General features: G+C 45.5%; 1 protein-coding gene across 1 annotated transcript in view; it reads right to left on the bottom strand.

Moving 5' to 3' along the window:
- Window positions 1-2170: 2170 nt before the first annotated feature.
- The window catches only part of dnajc10 (DnaJ (Hsp40) homolog, subfamily C, member 10), a 29854-nt gene continuing 15438 nt past the window's right edge, over window positions 2171-16586 (bottom strand). Inside the window, exons 14-25 of the mRNA XM_080785361.1 lie at window positions 16308-16422; window positions 15917-16044; window positions 14904-15020; window positions 14531-14632; window positions 13939-13999; window positions 11075-11169; window positions 9622-9752; window positions 8453-8506; window positions 6796-6943; window positions 6549-6671; window positions 6312-6434; window positions 2171-3004 (exon numbers count right to left, since the gene is read on the bottom strand). Coding sequence (XP_080641487.1) covers window positions 2993-3004; window positions 6312-6434; window positions 6549-6671; window positions 6796-6943; window positions 8453-8506; window positions 9622-9752; window positions 11075-11169; window positions 13939-13999; window positions 14531-14632; window positions 14904-15020; window positions 15917-16044; window positions 16308-16422 — 1209 coding nt within the window. The 3' untranslated portion in view covers window positions 2171-2992. The remainder of the gene's footprint in view (window positions 3005-6311; window positions 6435-6548; window positions 6672-6795; window positions 6944-8452; window positions 8507-9621; window positions 9753-11074; window positions 11170-13938; window positions 14000-14530; window positions 14633-14903; window positions 15021-15916; window positions 16045-16307; window positions 16423-16586) is intronic.

Below are 16586 nucleotides of genomic sequence, written 5' to 3' on the forward strand. Positions count from 1 at the left end.
GGTGAGCTGCACTCACCCATTTTTACAGTCTTTGGTCGAACCCCGACCTCCCAGTTTCAGGGCGGACACTCTAACCACAAGGCCACTGTCTGGTGATCCATGTACCACTTCAACCTCACTTTGTGCTTCTAGCTGCTTGAAAAGCTTCTGGACATGTTCACGTACCTCTACTAGCGACCGGGGTGGACACTTTTTCCTCATTGGCTGTCTCCTCTAAGCCAATGGGAGACTTATGGGCCTATACCCATAGAACCCATAGGCTATAGTCTGAACGGCATAAAACTCCATACTCTGAACGCCGCAATGCGAGGCCGTATATCGCGTCGTAGTCCCGCCCCCTTTCATGACGACGACAGGCCCAGAAGAGAATTCCCCATTCATTTTGTCCATGTTTCAAAAAGTATATTTAAGCCTCTGACAAAGCCAACTCTTGTTGTGACAATCATGACAATAAACCACGTTTTGGGCAGATCAAATAATTACAAAGAAGAGAAAAAGGACAGGGTACAACACATTTTTTTGTTTTTCTTCAAATTATTTGATCCACTTGGCCTCGACTCTTCTCCCTTCTCTAAAACACCCTGGACAACACTACAAGTCCCAGACTCTACTCCCTACTCTAAAACACACTGGACAATGCTCCACACATCCTAGACTCTTCTCCCTTCTCAGAAACACCCTGACAACGCTCCACACGTCCTAGACTCTTCTCTCCCTTCTCTAAAACACCATGGACAACACTCCAGGCTCCACACATCCCACTCTTCTCCCTTCCCTAAAACACCCTGGACAACGCTCTACACCTCCTAGACTCTTCTCCCTTCTCTAAAACACCTTGGACAACGCTCCACACATCCACACACGCTCCACACATCCCACTCTACTCTTCCCTTCTCTAAAACACCCTGGACAAGTGGACAACACTCCACACAGCCTAGACTCACTCCCACTTTTCCGCTGTAATCTGAATTAGCCTCTTCAGACTCCAACTCAGCCCCTGAGCACTTGACCTAGATGTAGATGTGATGACAAAGCAGGCATTACCTTGCTCATTTGTTCCCATGGTTTTGTTACATTAGGTGGCGTGTTCTTCCCCCTGGTCAGCCTGGAACTGGTTGGAATAACGTGTTCCTTCCACACGCTACGTCCAACTGGGGAAACTCCCCTGTCAGGAGAAAAGAAGCAGCTTGGACTCCTCATGCATAGAAGGAAGCATGAGGTCAGTCCACTGCTCTCCCCAGGTTGACAGAGGAAGTGTAGCACCCAGGATTACATTAGATAATTGACACTGGGTGAAAAAATGGGTTGCAAAATCGTGGGATAAAAAGAAAGCATGTAATTGAGACAGATACGGCTGTCACTCCCCATTTCCTGTCAGTCTACTGTCCTATCATTAACACGATGCACGCCAAAACGCCTCACAACCCGACAGATGACGGGTTAAGATTTAACCCCAGAGGTCACCATACCCGTCAAATGGCGTGTAGTAAGGGTTATATCAACACTATGCAGCCGAAGCTCAACACTAACCCTTCGTGCTGCCCAGGCTGCTAGACAGCGCCTACGTTCTTCCCATCGTGAGGAACAATGCGCGCGCCTCCCATAAGGATCCACTCATTGTCGTTTCTTTGTTGCTTGTTTTCTCTGAAAAATATTCCAAAGTTGTTGTTTTTTGTCCAAACCGCCCGGCGGTCAGATGTAAACAGTGATTTCTGATCGCATCACGCCAGCCATGCTTGTTGTGAAACCTAAGACAGTTTTTGCGCCTCCTCTCGTTGTATTGGGCTGTATTGACGGTAATAGAATGGTGCCTATATAGGGGATATAGCTGGCTCCCTGCGGTCATTTCAAATGAACAGCAGGGGGCGCTGAAAGTGTTAAGGGCATAAGTCCAGGTCATGAACAATCTATACTGTCAAACATTGCTAAATTGTCAAATATTAGCCAAAAAAGACGGCAACTTAGACTTAGTAAAAACCAAAAGCGCACCCGAGTTGCAACTGTACTTGGACCCCCCCCCTCACACACACACACACACACACACACACACACACACACACACACTCTCTGGGAACCTGAATCTGCAATTCAAAGGGAAAACAGTGGCCTCTTTCAACAGTCTGTCTCCAGAGACTATGGTACAAGTGGTTAAATATCTGATAAACAAAACCGTCAATAAAAAAAAAGAATGTTTATTCACAACAGTTTAAAAATCAAATGACGTGGAGTGTGTGCGTGTGTTTGGTGTGTGTGTGTGTGTGTGTGTGTGTTGGTGTGTGTGTGTGTGTGTGTGTGTGTGTGTGTGTTTGGTGTGTGTGGTGTGTGCGCGTGTGTGTGTGGTGTGTGCGCATGTGTGTGTGTGAAAATGTACCACCACCATCACCAGTTCTCAACCAGTAACAAACAATAGATTTATAACAAACCAGTAACTTACAGTAGTGCTGCTGCTGCTCATCCAGCCAATAACGTCAGCTGGACTAGAGAACCATTATGGGATGAAAACCGTGGTAACGCTTTACTTAAAAGGTGAGGTCGGGAGGGGCTGAGCAAGGCGCTGCCTAGCAACGGCCGTTTCCAAAATAATGATTTTAGCGATTTAGCGATTTTATATCGACAAAAATTACTTTAGACGCCCCACCACGTCCTTAGCGCCCCACGGTTTTGATAAAACGTGTGTGGACGTCCTGGGCATCAGAAAGTGTTAATAGATACAGGCCTGAAACGATGGAACCGGAAAATGGCCACCACTGCCCTGCCCTATAATAGATCCGACTGTTAAGTAAAGTGTTACCTCACCCCTTGAAAACCTCCCGTCTTTCTGTGTGTGTGTGTGTGTGTGTGTGTGTGTGCACGTACACTATGTACAAAAGTAATGTACGTGCACGTATGCAGTTCATTCCGTCCGTCAGTGTCAACCAATCACAGATCAACTTCCTGCCTCTCCTCGTCCAATCGTGACAGGCTCCAGGCATCACGGCTCCTCCCCCTGCCCTCAGAGCTCATCCTTGAGAGAGAGAGAGACACAGACAGACAGACAGTATCTGGTCAATCCAACCATTTATTAATCCATTTAGACCCGAGGTGTCACCTTATTCATAGCTTTGAACCACTTTAACCATTTATTTTAAACTTTAGCTGTTGGAAAAATAGCAGATCTACATGATCGTACATCTGCTATTATTATTATTATTATTTTTAAACATCTTTGAATGTTTGCTTCTGGGGGTCCCTGGAACAACATATTTACATATGGGTGTCTGGGGGGTCCCTGGAACAACATATTTACATATGGGTGTCTGGGGGGTCCCTGGAACAACATATTTACATATGGGTGTCTGGGGGGTCCCTGGAACAACATATTTACATATGGGTGTCTGGGGGGTCCCTGGAACAACATATTTACATATGGGTCCCTGGGGGGTCCCTGGAACAACATATTTATTTTACATATGGGTCCCTGGAACAACATATTTACATATGGGTGTCTGTGGCCAATTACATTTTTTGGGGTCTTTGAGAACCACTGACATAGAAACATAGGCTTTTCAGAAAACAGCCATGATTTAGAAGACATTTTGTAGAATCTGGTCTAATGGGTTAAATCAGTTTTTCCCACTTAATTAATGAAAGGTTTAGTTCAGCCAGAAAGCACAGGGCCAACATCCACTCAGCCTCGTGCCAGTTCAAACATCAATACAGTTCCTTCCTTTGTCCCATCGACTGACAAAGAGGGGTTTCCCCGCCCAGACAACAGGGGTTTCCCAGCCCCACACAACAGGGGTTTCCCAGCAAAACCTCAAAAAGCTTTCCTTAAAACAAGTGGATGAGTGGCAGTGGTCATAAAGATGACCAGCACCCTGTGATGACCGCATGCAGCTATACGCAGCATAAAGATGACCAGCGCCCTGTTATGACCGCATGCGGCTTACGCAGCATAAATCGACATTTTTTCCAAGGCCAAAAACGATCGGGTGTTCACGCTCGGCTTGATGGGAAACGCCGCGCGAGGCCAGGGCGTGTGCACGCATGAGCGTCTGTGAAAACAACCGCTCTTTAACTGATCCTCTGGCTTCACAAGACAGGAGATTATTATTATTATCATGCTGCTCAAGTGGTTAGGAGAGTTTTATGGTCTGTCCTGGAACGGAAACAACGGGCTGGCCGGCCCAGCTCGCTCCTTTTTCTGGACCGCAGTTGTTTTGGAGAGAATTCTGCTGCTGCGAAAACAGCAACACCACACCACAAGGGCCAATATCCCACCGCAGGCTGTTGGGTTAGGTCACCGTGACCCTTATTAGGGCTGGAGTGTCCCCTCCATGCTACCTTATGATCTTAAGCTCCTAACATCGTCTTTTACCTCATTCTGAGCCCTAAAGCCACTAAAGACCGCGTACGCATGCAGAGTTTGGGGATTTTGGCTCCTTCTACCATGGAAGCAAGCAGTGGCTAGCTACGGAAGCTAGTATTATTAATTCTGGATTAATACTGTTTTATCAAATCTCGTGTTCTCGTGTTTTTTCAAAGGAGAATAGCTAAGAGAATAGCTAAACAAAGGATATCTCGTGGTTTCGCACAGATTCAGAATAGGGCTGGAGTGTCTCCTCCCTCTATATGACCTTATGAGGGCTGGAGACAATAATTAGTAATGTGTACTTTTTGAATACCGTACTTTAGCATTTATTTACTACATAATTTATGTTGTGCACCACTCATGAGCGGATGTTGCTTTACAAAGAGGGAGGACCGGAGAAGAAAACAAGCGATGAGATGGGGATCATTCTGATAAATGATTCTCCCAAACAGCTCATGATGTTTGTGTTCTCCATCTGACGTTTTGTTTCGTGTAAACTGTGTTCCTCTGCTCGACGACGCAGACACAAACAAACACAAGCCTGCATGGGAGTAAAACTACCAATACTGCAATGTACAAATACAATATGTTCGGAATTCAACATTTATTTGAGTAAACATAAAAGTATTGGCTTCAAAATGTACTGTACAAGTAGAAAGTAGTCATTGTGAAGAATGTCCCATTTCAAGTTTTCAAATGTATAAAAAATGACAGATCTACAAGATCACAATGATGAGCTTGTATATCTGCTATTTTCAAATGGCCGAAATGTATATACAGTAGGGGCTGAAGTGGTAACTGTATGTTGTAATAATAATACAAATCTACAAAGTAACTAGTAACTAAAGTTTTAAAACAAATGTAGTAGAGAAAAAGTACAGGATCTGAGATGTAGTTGAGTAGAAGTAAAAGTAGGCCTAGTGGAAATTGGAATTACTCAAGTACAAAATACTTCAGAATAGTACTTAAGTACAGTACTTAAGTAAATGTACTTAATTAATTACTTTCCACCACTTGGACTCACTCTTCTCCTCACACACACAACACTTAAGAGGCAGTATTAGCGAGGCTGGCGGTCTGTCGTCACATCACTGTACACTGTATAGTATACAGTTTATAACCAACTATAAACAGTCCTGAATATAAAGATACATTAATAGCTCTGTATATAAATACATCAGAGATAAATCTAATAAAAGGGCTGGCCGCTCTGACAGGAAAGGGAATATTAAAAAAAAGCAATGGTTCTCAAAATCAGGTTCCGGCGCGGGGGGGGGGGGACCTCCCTCAGGGTCCAGGTGGACCCCCCTCAGGGGTCCTGGGGGGAGGTTCCAGGTGGACCCCCCTCAGGGGTCCTGGGGGGAGGTTCCAGGTGGACCCCCCTCAGGGGTCCTGGGGGGGGGGGTTCCAGGTGGACCCCCCTCAGGGGTCCTGGGGGGAGGTTCCAGGTGGACCCCCCTCAGGGGTCCTGGGGGGAGGTTCCAGGTGGACCCCCCTCAGGGGTCCTGGGGGGGGTTCCAGGTGGACCCCCCTCAGGGGTCCTGGGGGGGGGTTCCAGGTGGACCCCCCTCAGGGGTCCTGGGGGGGGGTCCAGGTGGACCCCCCTCAGGGGGAATTAAATAAATAACATTCGTGGTACATGTTACATCACATAACCGAGCCTGACGGCCTGATGCGTGCCGCAGGTTCGACCCCCGATCCCGACGGCCTTTGCCGAGTGTCTTCCCCCATCTCTCTCCCCATTTCCTGTCAGTCTACTTTCAACCTCTGTACTTTCAAGGCAGAAAAATAAAAATAAATTAGATGACACCAGATGGCAGTGAATGAGTTTTAAGAGCTCAGTAGAAGTGGTTCTACTACCGTACGGTTCCTTGTTGTGTAACTTGTGTAAAGTGTGTGTGTGTGTGTGTGTGTGTGTGTGTGTGTGTGTGTGTGAGTGTATGTGTGTGCAAGCGTGTACCTTGTTGTGTAACAACGGTGCCATCTGTTTCAGTCTCTGTCTGAGCAGATCAGCGATAGTGTTGGCCTCACGGCTGTTGACGGGCTCACCGGTACTGGAACGGTCACTCTGGACACGGTCACTCTGGACACACACACACACACACACACACACACTATACTTTTGTCTGCAGAGATGATATATGTATTGTGTGTGTGTGTGTGTGTGTGTGTGTGTTTGTGTGTCTCTCTCTCTCACCGGCCTGGTGGTCAGGTAGGGGTAGAACCTGACAGTGGGGTAGGCCGTGATGCCAGCTGAATTGCAGATCTGGTAATGAGCCTGGCAGTCCACCTTCCCTGCACGCACCTCCCCTTTAATTATCTGACAACCGCACACACACATACCTAGCCATTAATTATCTGACAGCCACACACACATGCATGCACCCGCCCTTTAATGATTGAATTATCTACAAGCTCGTAGCGCAGCACTCAGTGGTACTCACCCTGGCCAGGAGTTCAAACTCGGGGCCGAATTGTAGACAGGGCTGACACCAGGGGGCGTAGAAGTCCACCACCCAGTGGTCTGACCCCGACATCACCAACGACCTGAAGGTGTCTGGATTCAGGTCTACCGACTGCCTGGGTAGAGAACTTTAAGCACACACACACTTTATTTATGTCCACATAAGTGACACAAATCGTTGCTGTCAGGCAAAAACGTCCTATCTCCAAATTTTTGTGTTTTTTGGTAAATTAACATCCTACTTGATCAAACTACAGCGTTGCAGAGAAGCATCAAAAGTGGCAGATCCACAATCGACGTTTTAAGTATATAATCATTTTTGGGTTTTTGACCCCCACACACACGCTTTTAGTTCTACTGGATCTCTTCTCCACTAGTCCCTCCCTGACATTTAGTTCTACTGGATCTGTTCACTAGTCCCTCCCTAACATTTAGTTCTACTGGATCTCTTCTCCACTAGTCCCCCCCTGACATTTAGTTCTACTGGATCTCTTCTCCAATAGTCCCCCCCTAACATTTAGTTCTACTGGATCTCTTCTCCACTAGTCCCCCCCTGACATTTAGTTCTACTGGATCTCTTCTCCAATAGCCCCTCCTTAACATTTAGTTCTACTGGATCTCTTCTCCAATAGTCCCTCCCTAACATTTAGTTCTACTGGATCTCTTCTCCAATAGTCCCCCCCTAACATTTAGTTCTACTGGATCTCTTCTCCAATAGTCCCCCCCTAACATTTAGTTCTACTGGATCTCTTCTCCAATAGTCCCCCCCTAACATTTAGTTCTACTGGATCTCTTCTCCACTAGTCCCCCCCTAACATTTAGTTCTACTGGATCTCTTCTCCAATAGTCCCCCCCTAACATTTAGTTCTACTGGATCTCTTCTCCACTAGTCCCTCCTTAACATTTCGTTCTACTGGATCTCTTCTCCACTAGTCCGTCCCTGAGAGGTTTTATGTTTTTAAGTTTTGTGTCTGAGGTTAAATGTCATCAAATGGTGGTCCGTGGCTCAAATGCAGAATAAATAATAGGCATTGATATGAAAAGGGTTCAGAACCACTGCTGTAGTGTGTTCTGTTGTGGAGGGCGATGACGAGAAGATCAGATACTGTACACGGCACTGTACGAAATGTGATCTCATGTTACGTGCTCTCCCCCCGTTCATAAAATATGTAAACAACCCGATATTTATGGAACCGTTCACATCCATTAATTTGGTTTGAAGAGTAAGTAAGTAAATTTTATTTATAAAGCACCTTTCGAAACAAGGTTACAAAGTGCTGTACAATGACACAATATAATCAATCAAATTAAAACAAGACATAGTGTAATGATGCAAGGAAAAATGTACAACAAGCAATAAAACCAAACCTAATCAAGAAGGTCAAATAACATCGGGAAAATGTTTCCGAAATAAAAACGTGTTCAACTCTTAAAAATATCTACTCAGCGTTTTTTAAAGTGAATGGTAGGGCGTTCCATAATGTAGGAGCAACTACTGCGAAAGCGCTGTAACCCTTTGTTTTTCGCTTAGTCCCAGGGACAGGGGGAGAGAGAGAGAGAAGGATATATATAAATGTGTGTGTGTGTGTGTGTGTGTGTGTGTCTGTGCGTGTGTGTATGTCAGGTACAACTCTTACCTCAAAGCCCACATCCTCATTGACTGTGCATCTCGATTCCAACCGTTATAACTCCTACGCACGCACGCACGCACGCACGCACACACACACACACACACACACACACACACACACACACACACACACACACACACACACACACACACACACACACACACACACACACACACACACACACAATAATTAGTATTTAAAACTGTGAGCGTGACCCGGAGGGTTTTGATAACTCCATCCTGAGTCCACTGCAGCTCTGAGCGTGACCCGGGGGTTTTGATAACTCCATCCTGAGTGGACTGCAGCTCTGAGCGTGACCCGGGGGTTTTGATAACTCCATCCTGAGTCCACTGCAGCTCTGAGCGTGACCCGGGGGGTTTTGATAACTCCATCCTGAGTCCACTGCAGCTCTTAGCGTGACCCGGGGGGTTTTGATAACTCCATCCTGAGTCCACTGCAGCTCTGATATATAGATATATTTTTTTTTTCATAACACAAATCTCTCCACAATGTTTGTGTCCCAAATGGGCTGCAGTTGTGGACTACAGTGGCCCAAAGGGGACTCTGGATGAAATCACGGGTGAGACTTCCGGAACTCCAGTGGAGATTTACATGAGGACATTTCTTTTTTGGAAAAAGCGTACACCGGCTCCCATGCATTTGTTGAAGAGACATCTATACATTTTCAAATTATACTATTATTATGCTTAAATTATCGCTTTGGCTAAAACGCTGAATCCCGCAGATAAAGTAGGCTATGTACATACCGGTATAACTACAGGCATTAATAATTACAGACATTAGTCTACTGCATATGTACAATAATAGCCTTTACATTTAACAAACAAGCTTGATTGACATTTGTAAATAGGTCAATACAAAAAGCAGAAAGGCACTAAGGTTCTTTACATCAGTTATAAAGTAAAAGGAAAACGTGACAACCGTATGGAAAAAGACCTTCTTTACATCAGGTATAAAGTAAAAGGAAAACGTGACAACCGTATGGAAAAAGAACTGGGAGGCGGAGGCACGGGGGTGACAGTATGCGTTGCAAGTCCTCGCATCTGCGAGTGGGATAGGTGACGCGTTTTGATGACATCATCGCAAAAAGGTTAAATTAATTGCAATTTGCGGATTCAAATAAAGAAATAAAATGTATGTGTGTGTGCACTCACATGTAGTGTTGAGGGGAGTGTGTGTTGGGGTACAGTCGTATTTCGGGGTAAGCCCTCACCCCCTCAGAGCGACACAGAGACTGATGCTGCTGACAGTCCACCGAACCCACCGCCAGCACATCTGTCAACAGCTACACACACAGACACAGACACACAGACACACACACACACACACACACACCAACACACACACACACACACACACACACACACACAATAGTCTGTGTGAGCACAATAACTATAGCTCTTCAATGTCGTCAAAGTGTGACTATTATAGTAACAACCTCAAAGACATATGATATTGCAGCAGTAGTTGTCAAACAACCAAAGTCCACCAAATAGATATATATCCCCCCTCCTGAAAAATGGTTTGCGCCAGGAGATAAAGAACACATTCAAGATTTTGCTAAAATGCTAAAAAATAGAAAACAAGAATTGATGACATCAATTAATTACCAGTGCTGCCTTATATCCCATGGCTGATAGGTCGGCTAGAGGCAAAAAAGTGTGTGGTTGCCTAGAGACGAGGCAGCCAATGAGAAACATATGTCTCAACTACAGCAAGTGGGCGTGAAAGCACCTCAGAGAGAACATTGACCAGCTGTGCTTACACAGCAGCTGGCAAAAAGAAAAGAAAGCGGATACAAGCAGCACATCTGCTAATATTGAATAACCAACATGAAATATGGATGAGGCACCGCCCCCCAGGGGGTCCCCAGACCCCACTTTGACAACCACTGTTATATTATTGTATGTTGACAGGTACTAGCAACTGTTGTGTTTGACATAGTAATTTGTTGTAAGAGCCTGCCATCTTGTGGCCAGACAGAGAGTAACACATAGCTACTTTTTAGCTTGAGACCTGACACATTATATCAGGAGAGAGTACCCACTTATCAGCTTCAATGTTCCAGTGTTCCAGTTCCATTTCTGTCATTCTGTCACTGCCCATTCCTCTGTGTTATCACTTGCAGCCTGTGTGAGTTCTCTATCCTGATAAAAATGTATTTTCTGTTTAAGACCTGAGGCCGATTCTAAAAATGTTTCTTCTAAAAAGACAATATTCTGAAAAACCTATGTTTCTAGTGGTTCTCAAACTATTTCATGTCAAGGAATATATGTAATTGGCCACCGATCCCCATCTGAAAATAAGTAATACGTTAATAAGTTGTTACAGTGACATCCCAGAAGCAAAGAACGTTCACTCTGAAATAATATATACGGTAATCAAAGATTTGCACCACATTTTCAAGGTTTTTCAAAAATATGCATGGCCCATACCTGGGCCATGCATATGTGTGTAATGAGGGTTAATATCCCATACCCTGGACATGCATGTGTGTGTAATGAGGGTTAATATCCCATACCCTGGACATGCGTATGTGTGTAACGAGGGTTAATATCCCATACCCTGGACATGCGTATGTGTGTAACGAGGGTTAATATCCCATACCCTGGCCATGCGCCTCCACTCAGGCTTCAGGGCCTGACAGGGTCCACACCACGGAGCGTAGAAATCCACCATCCACAGCTCCCCTCCAGAACCACCTGAAACACACAACCAACACAATATATACATAATATATAAAACCATCCACAGCTCCCCTCCAGACCCACCTGAAACACACAACCAACACAAAACAGCATGTTTGTTGTGAGGGTACCAGTGGTGTCATGCTCGTAGAACGCAGTACCACGCCATGGTACCAGTAAACCTTTGACGTGCTCGCGCAGGGACGGAACGGAATGGTGCATGTGTGTGCACGCTAGATTCAAGAGAAGACGCACCTAATCAACCTCGTGTCACCAGACTTTCCAAGACGCACCCAGTGGTCTAGGTTTACTGAATGAAAGAAGAACAGATTAATTTGTCCAAAGCAAACTTTTTAATTTTGCTAGTGTGCAGTAAAGATGTTTGTCTGACTATTTTAAGTCTACTTTTGTGTTTGTGTCTAAAACTCTCATACACTATTTAATAATAGGCTTAGGCTATATCAGCTGTTCTGTGTGTTCTGCGATGCGCACATGCACGCGCACACGTGGCGTCATCAAAACACTGTGGTACCAGTAAAAAAAAACACCATGACACCACTGGAGGGTACCTACCCTAGGGGACATGGGGAGAACATGTGAGGGTACCTACCCTAGGGGACATGGGGAGAACATGTGAGGGTACCTACCCTAGGGGACATGGGGAGAACATGTGAGGGTACCTACCCTAGGGGACATGGGGAGAACATGTGAGGGTACCTACCCTAGGGGACATGGGGAGAACATGTGAGGGTACCTACCCTAGGGGACATGGGGAGCAGTGTTGTTTTCGTCAGGCATGACGATAACGTAAATGACGACGTCAGTGGCACTTTTTTCAGGACGAATATCTGACGTTGACGAAATAAACAAAAAAGATTCAGGACGAGACTGACGCTGACGAGCTAAACAGCTCTCTTGGTTGACTAAAATATGACGAAGACCTGTGTGAGTTTTCGTTGATGAGACGAGACGAGACGAACATTTTAGTGGCTTGACTAACAAATGCTCCGCCAATTGTGCGTGCAAAAATATCAGAAATGCTGCCGCTACTACGGCTGCTTCCTGCCCGTGTGTGTGTGTGTGTGTGTGCGTGTGCAAACTGTGCATGCACGCACGCACACACCCTCCCTCGGTTAATTGTTACTCTCTCGCACGCCGCGTGCGCATCTCTCACACACACACACAAGCTTTGCATGTCCTGTTCGCATTGCCTACCTGATGTTGTAATGTGCTCTCCACTCGTAGCTTTTAAAAGTAATTTCCTCAGAAAAGTGACAGGTCCTAAACAAATTATCCATGACTGTAGATAGAAACTCTAATTAAATCCTTATGCAGAGATTAAATGTTGTATTGTAAACTAAACTTTTTGTATTGTTATTATCCATAATTTGAATCTTCAAACTGAGATATACTTTATGATAATAGCCTACTGCAGTGGTTCCCAAACCTTTTCATGTCGGGGACCCCCAAATTGACACTCATCAGCCCCATTTGAAAAGATATGCCAGGGAAGATATTAACGGTTCTAGCAGTGATTCCCAACCCGTTGAATTTCAAGGACCCCCAGTTTGACATGAACTAGGCTATGGACCCCCATTTAATGGCATTGTATCTCTGAGACCCCAATGTATTGTAAAATCATAGTTAATTTAACTCTGAGTTACAAACTATAATTTAGCTAGGGACACCCTCAAGGGAACTCCCTCAAGGACCCCAGGGGGTCCCTGGACCCCACTTTGGGAACCACTGGCCTACTTTTCAGTCATAAAATACAGCCATCATAAAATATATAATTTAGGATATGATTGTAATACGGACGGTCAAAAATGTAATACTGACTTTAGTCATTGACTAAAACTGGACTAAAACCTTTTAAATTTCCGTCGACTAAAACTAGACTAAAACTATCAAGGATAGAAATGACTAAGAGTGACTAAGACTAATTAAGCATTTTGTCCAAATGACTAAGAGTGACTAAATCTAATAAGCATTCCAAAAGACTAACGCCAGGGCTCCATTGGGCGCGTCTGCGTCGCGTCACCGTCACAGAATGTTCCCTTTTTAATCAATGAAGGGTGGCTCCACTGCCCGCGTTGTGCGTGTGTGCCGCGTGCGTGCGTCACCATTAAAATTGAACCGGTTCGTTTTTTGACGCACGCGTCGGAGACGCAACGCGACGCAGACGCGCCCAGTGGAGCCCTGGCGTAAGACTGACTAAATCAAAAAAATGCCTGCCAAAAACAACACTGACGGGGAGAACATGTGAGGGTACCTACCCTAGGGGAACGGGGAGAACATGTGAGGGTACCTACCCTAGGGGAACGGGGAGAACATGTGAGGGTACCTACCCTAGGGGACACGGGAGGAACATGTGAGGGTACCTACCCTAGGGGACACGGGGAGAACATGTGAGGGTACCTACCCTAGGGGACACGGGGAGAACATGTGAGGGTACCTACCCTAGGGGAACGGGGAGAACATGTGAGGGTACCTACCATAGGAAACAGGGGGAGAACATGTGAGGGTACCTACCCTAGGGGACACGGGGAGAACATGTGAGGGTACCTACCCAAGGGGACACGGGGAGAACATGTGAGGGTACCTACCCAAGGGGAACGGGGAGAACATGTGAGGCTACCTACCCAAGGGGACACGGGAGGAACATACAAACTCCACACAGAAAGGCCCTTTTGTCTTCTACTTGGAACTCTTTGTGGAAAATAGCTTATCTACAAGCTCACACATCAATTTACTACTAAACTACTATAGAAGTATTAGTCTTACCTTTAACTCTGTCTCTGAAGCTAACAGGATCCAACACCACCACCGATGGACTGACCAGATCCTATAGAGAGAGAGAGAGAGAGAGAGAGAGAGAGAGAGAGAGAGAGAGAGAGAGAGAGAGAGAGAGAGACACACACAGAGACACAGAGACACAGAGACAGACAGACAGACAGACAGACAGACAGACAGACAGACAGACAGACAGACAGACAGACAGACAGACAGACAGACAGACAGACAGACAGAGATACCTACAGTAAGTGTTGTTTCAATTCAATCCAGCCTGCTATCAACCGTTATCAGTTATCAACTAAATGGTGCAATTATATAGCACTTTACATAGATTGTGCATTATATTCATCCATTCACACACACCGATGGCGGAGGAAACCGTGCAAGGCACCAACCTGCACATCGGGAGCAATTAGGGGGTTCAGAGTCTTGCTCAAGGACACCAACTCTGGGGGAGCCCAGGATCAAACTGGGAACCTTGCGGTTACTATCCGGCTGCTCTAGTACTCCGTAGCCACTGTCGCCCCCCGGTGCATGTGTGTGTGTGTGTGTGTGTGTGTGTGCGTGTGTGTATACACACCTGTATAAACTCCAGTATAGCGTCAGCAGAGTGATGGCCTTCATACTCATAGATGGCGGAACGGTTGAAGATGACAGTGGTCGGGTAGGCTTGAATGTTGTACTGCACACGCACACGTGCATTCGCGCGCACATGCACACAGTCACACACACACACACACACACACACACACACACACACACAAGTTAACAGCAATTTAACATATCATCAAGCTTCAGAAAGTAGACAGGTAAACAGACAGACAGGTACCGTGCTACACAGCTCCTGATGAATGGTACAGTCCAGACAGGCAAGCAGACAGGTAAACAGACAGGTAAGCAGACAGACAGACAGGTAAACAAACAGACAGACAGACAGACAGACAGACAGGTACCGTGCTACACAGCTCCTGGTGAATGGTACAGTCCAGCGTGCCAAACTTCATCTGTCCAGCCAATAGGATGGAAGCTTTCCTCAGTTCGGGGAGCAACGCTCGACACGGCGGACACCACTGTAAATTAAAACAACAATATGTCATCAGTGCCCATACCTGAGGTGGGGTTGGCGAAAGGGCAACTTTGACGATGGAGAGGGCCACTATATCCACATCCACTCCAGAGGGCCACTATATCCACAGTCACTCCAGAGGGCCACATGGAATATTACTGTCGTAGCAAAAAACGTGACGCATTTTGCGACGTGTTTTGAGCTTGTAGATCAGCAATTTTTTATATATTTGAATTGAAATCCTGAATTATTTTTTGCTATTTTGAATTGGAATCCAGAAAGGTTATTTTAATTTAATTTCAATTGCCTTTCAAATTCCTTTAAAGTTATGTTAACTTTATGAACAAAGTACAATTACATTGGACATCAAATAGACAATAACTTTTTAATACTGCTCATTAAACTACTAATTTAGACTGAAGTAAGTAAAACTTACTAGTCCTGAAAAGTTGCAATGCGAAAATGGAAGCCATCGTTCTCACGAAAATAAAAAGCTAAACATTTTTGTAAAAAAAAAACGATGTCACTGGTGGACGGGTTTCTGAACTGCCCTCGTATGAGACACAGACTGAGTAGAAAACAATTGTGCCATTTTATCATGATTATACTGAGGACCTATTATATGAAGATAGGTTGAAAAGTGGTCCTTTAAGAATGTGAATGTGGAGATTCTAACTTCTCGACAGTAAGTCCCACTCTGGACGCTCCTCTTGTCCACATGTCAAAGTGTCCTTGGGCAAGACACTGAACCCCACACTGCCGCTGGCGCAGACTGTTCACCGCTTCACCTCCCAATGTATGAATGAATGGACCATTGTAAAGCGCTTTGAGCACTACGTTGGAAAAGCACTAATAAAAAATGCAATTAATTATTCATTCATATTATTAGGTTTGACTGACCGGAGCAAAGAAGTCCACCAGCCAGGGCTCCTTCATGTCAGACGGGAAGTTGTCGGGAAGCAGAGTGGTCACGTGACCTTTGACACTGTCTCTGGCGAAGCCCACGATGTTGTACAACACATCTTTACCTGGACAGACAGACAGACAGACAGACAGACAGACAGACAGACAGACAGACAGACAGACAGACAGACAGACAGACAGACAGACCAGTTTTAGTTACAAACTATGGCTGCCGCATTTTGAGTTGTAATCTGTCGGTTTTCTCTGGCAGGCCAAGAAAAAAAGTGCATGGCAGTAATCAAGCCGAGAGAAAAAATATAAGGACGTCACTCCATCTTCACTTCACATTATTCAATCAATCAATCAATGAAAAGGAAGGTAAACTGACCATGATGTATTTCAAAGTGCTGAATGCCCAGGCCTTTGAAGACTGCCACACACGCTGTGTGGATGTACAGAGACTGGCACAGGTCTGGATCAGCAAGACAGTCCACCCTGCCAACCTAGAGACACACAGACAGGTAGATAGTCAGACAGACACAGACAGACAGACAGACAGTCAGACAGACAGACAGACAGACAGACAGACAGACAGACAGACAGACAGACAGACAGACAGACAGCAACTGTTGCGTTTGACATAGTAATTTGTTGTAAAAGCCTGCCA

The sequence above is a fragment of the Protomyctophum bolini genome, assembly GCF_963924005.1.
Source record: "Protomyctophum bolini genome assembly, chromosome: 16".
Lineage (NCBI taxonomy): Eukaryota > Metazoa > Chordata > Actinopteri > Myctophiformes > Myctophidae > Protomyctophum > Protomyctophum bolini.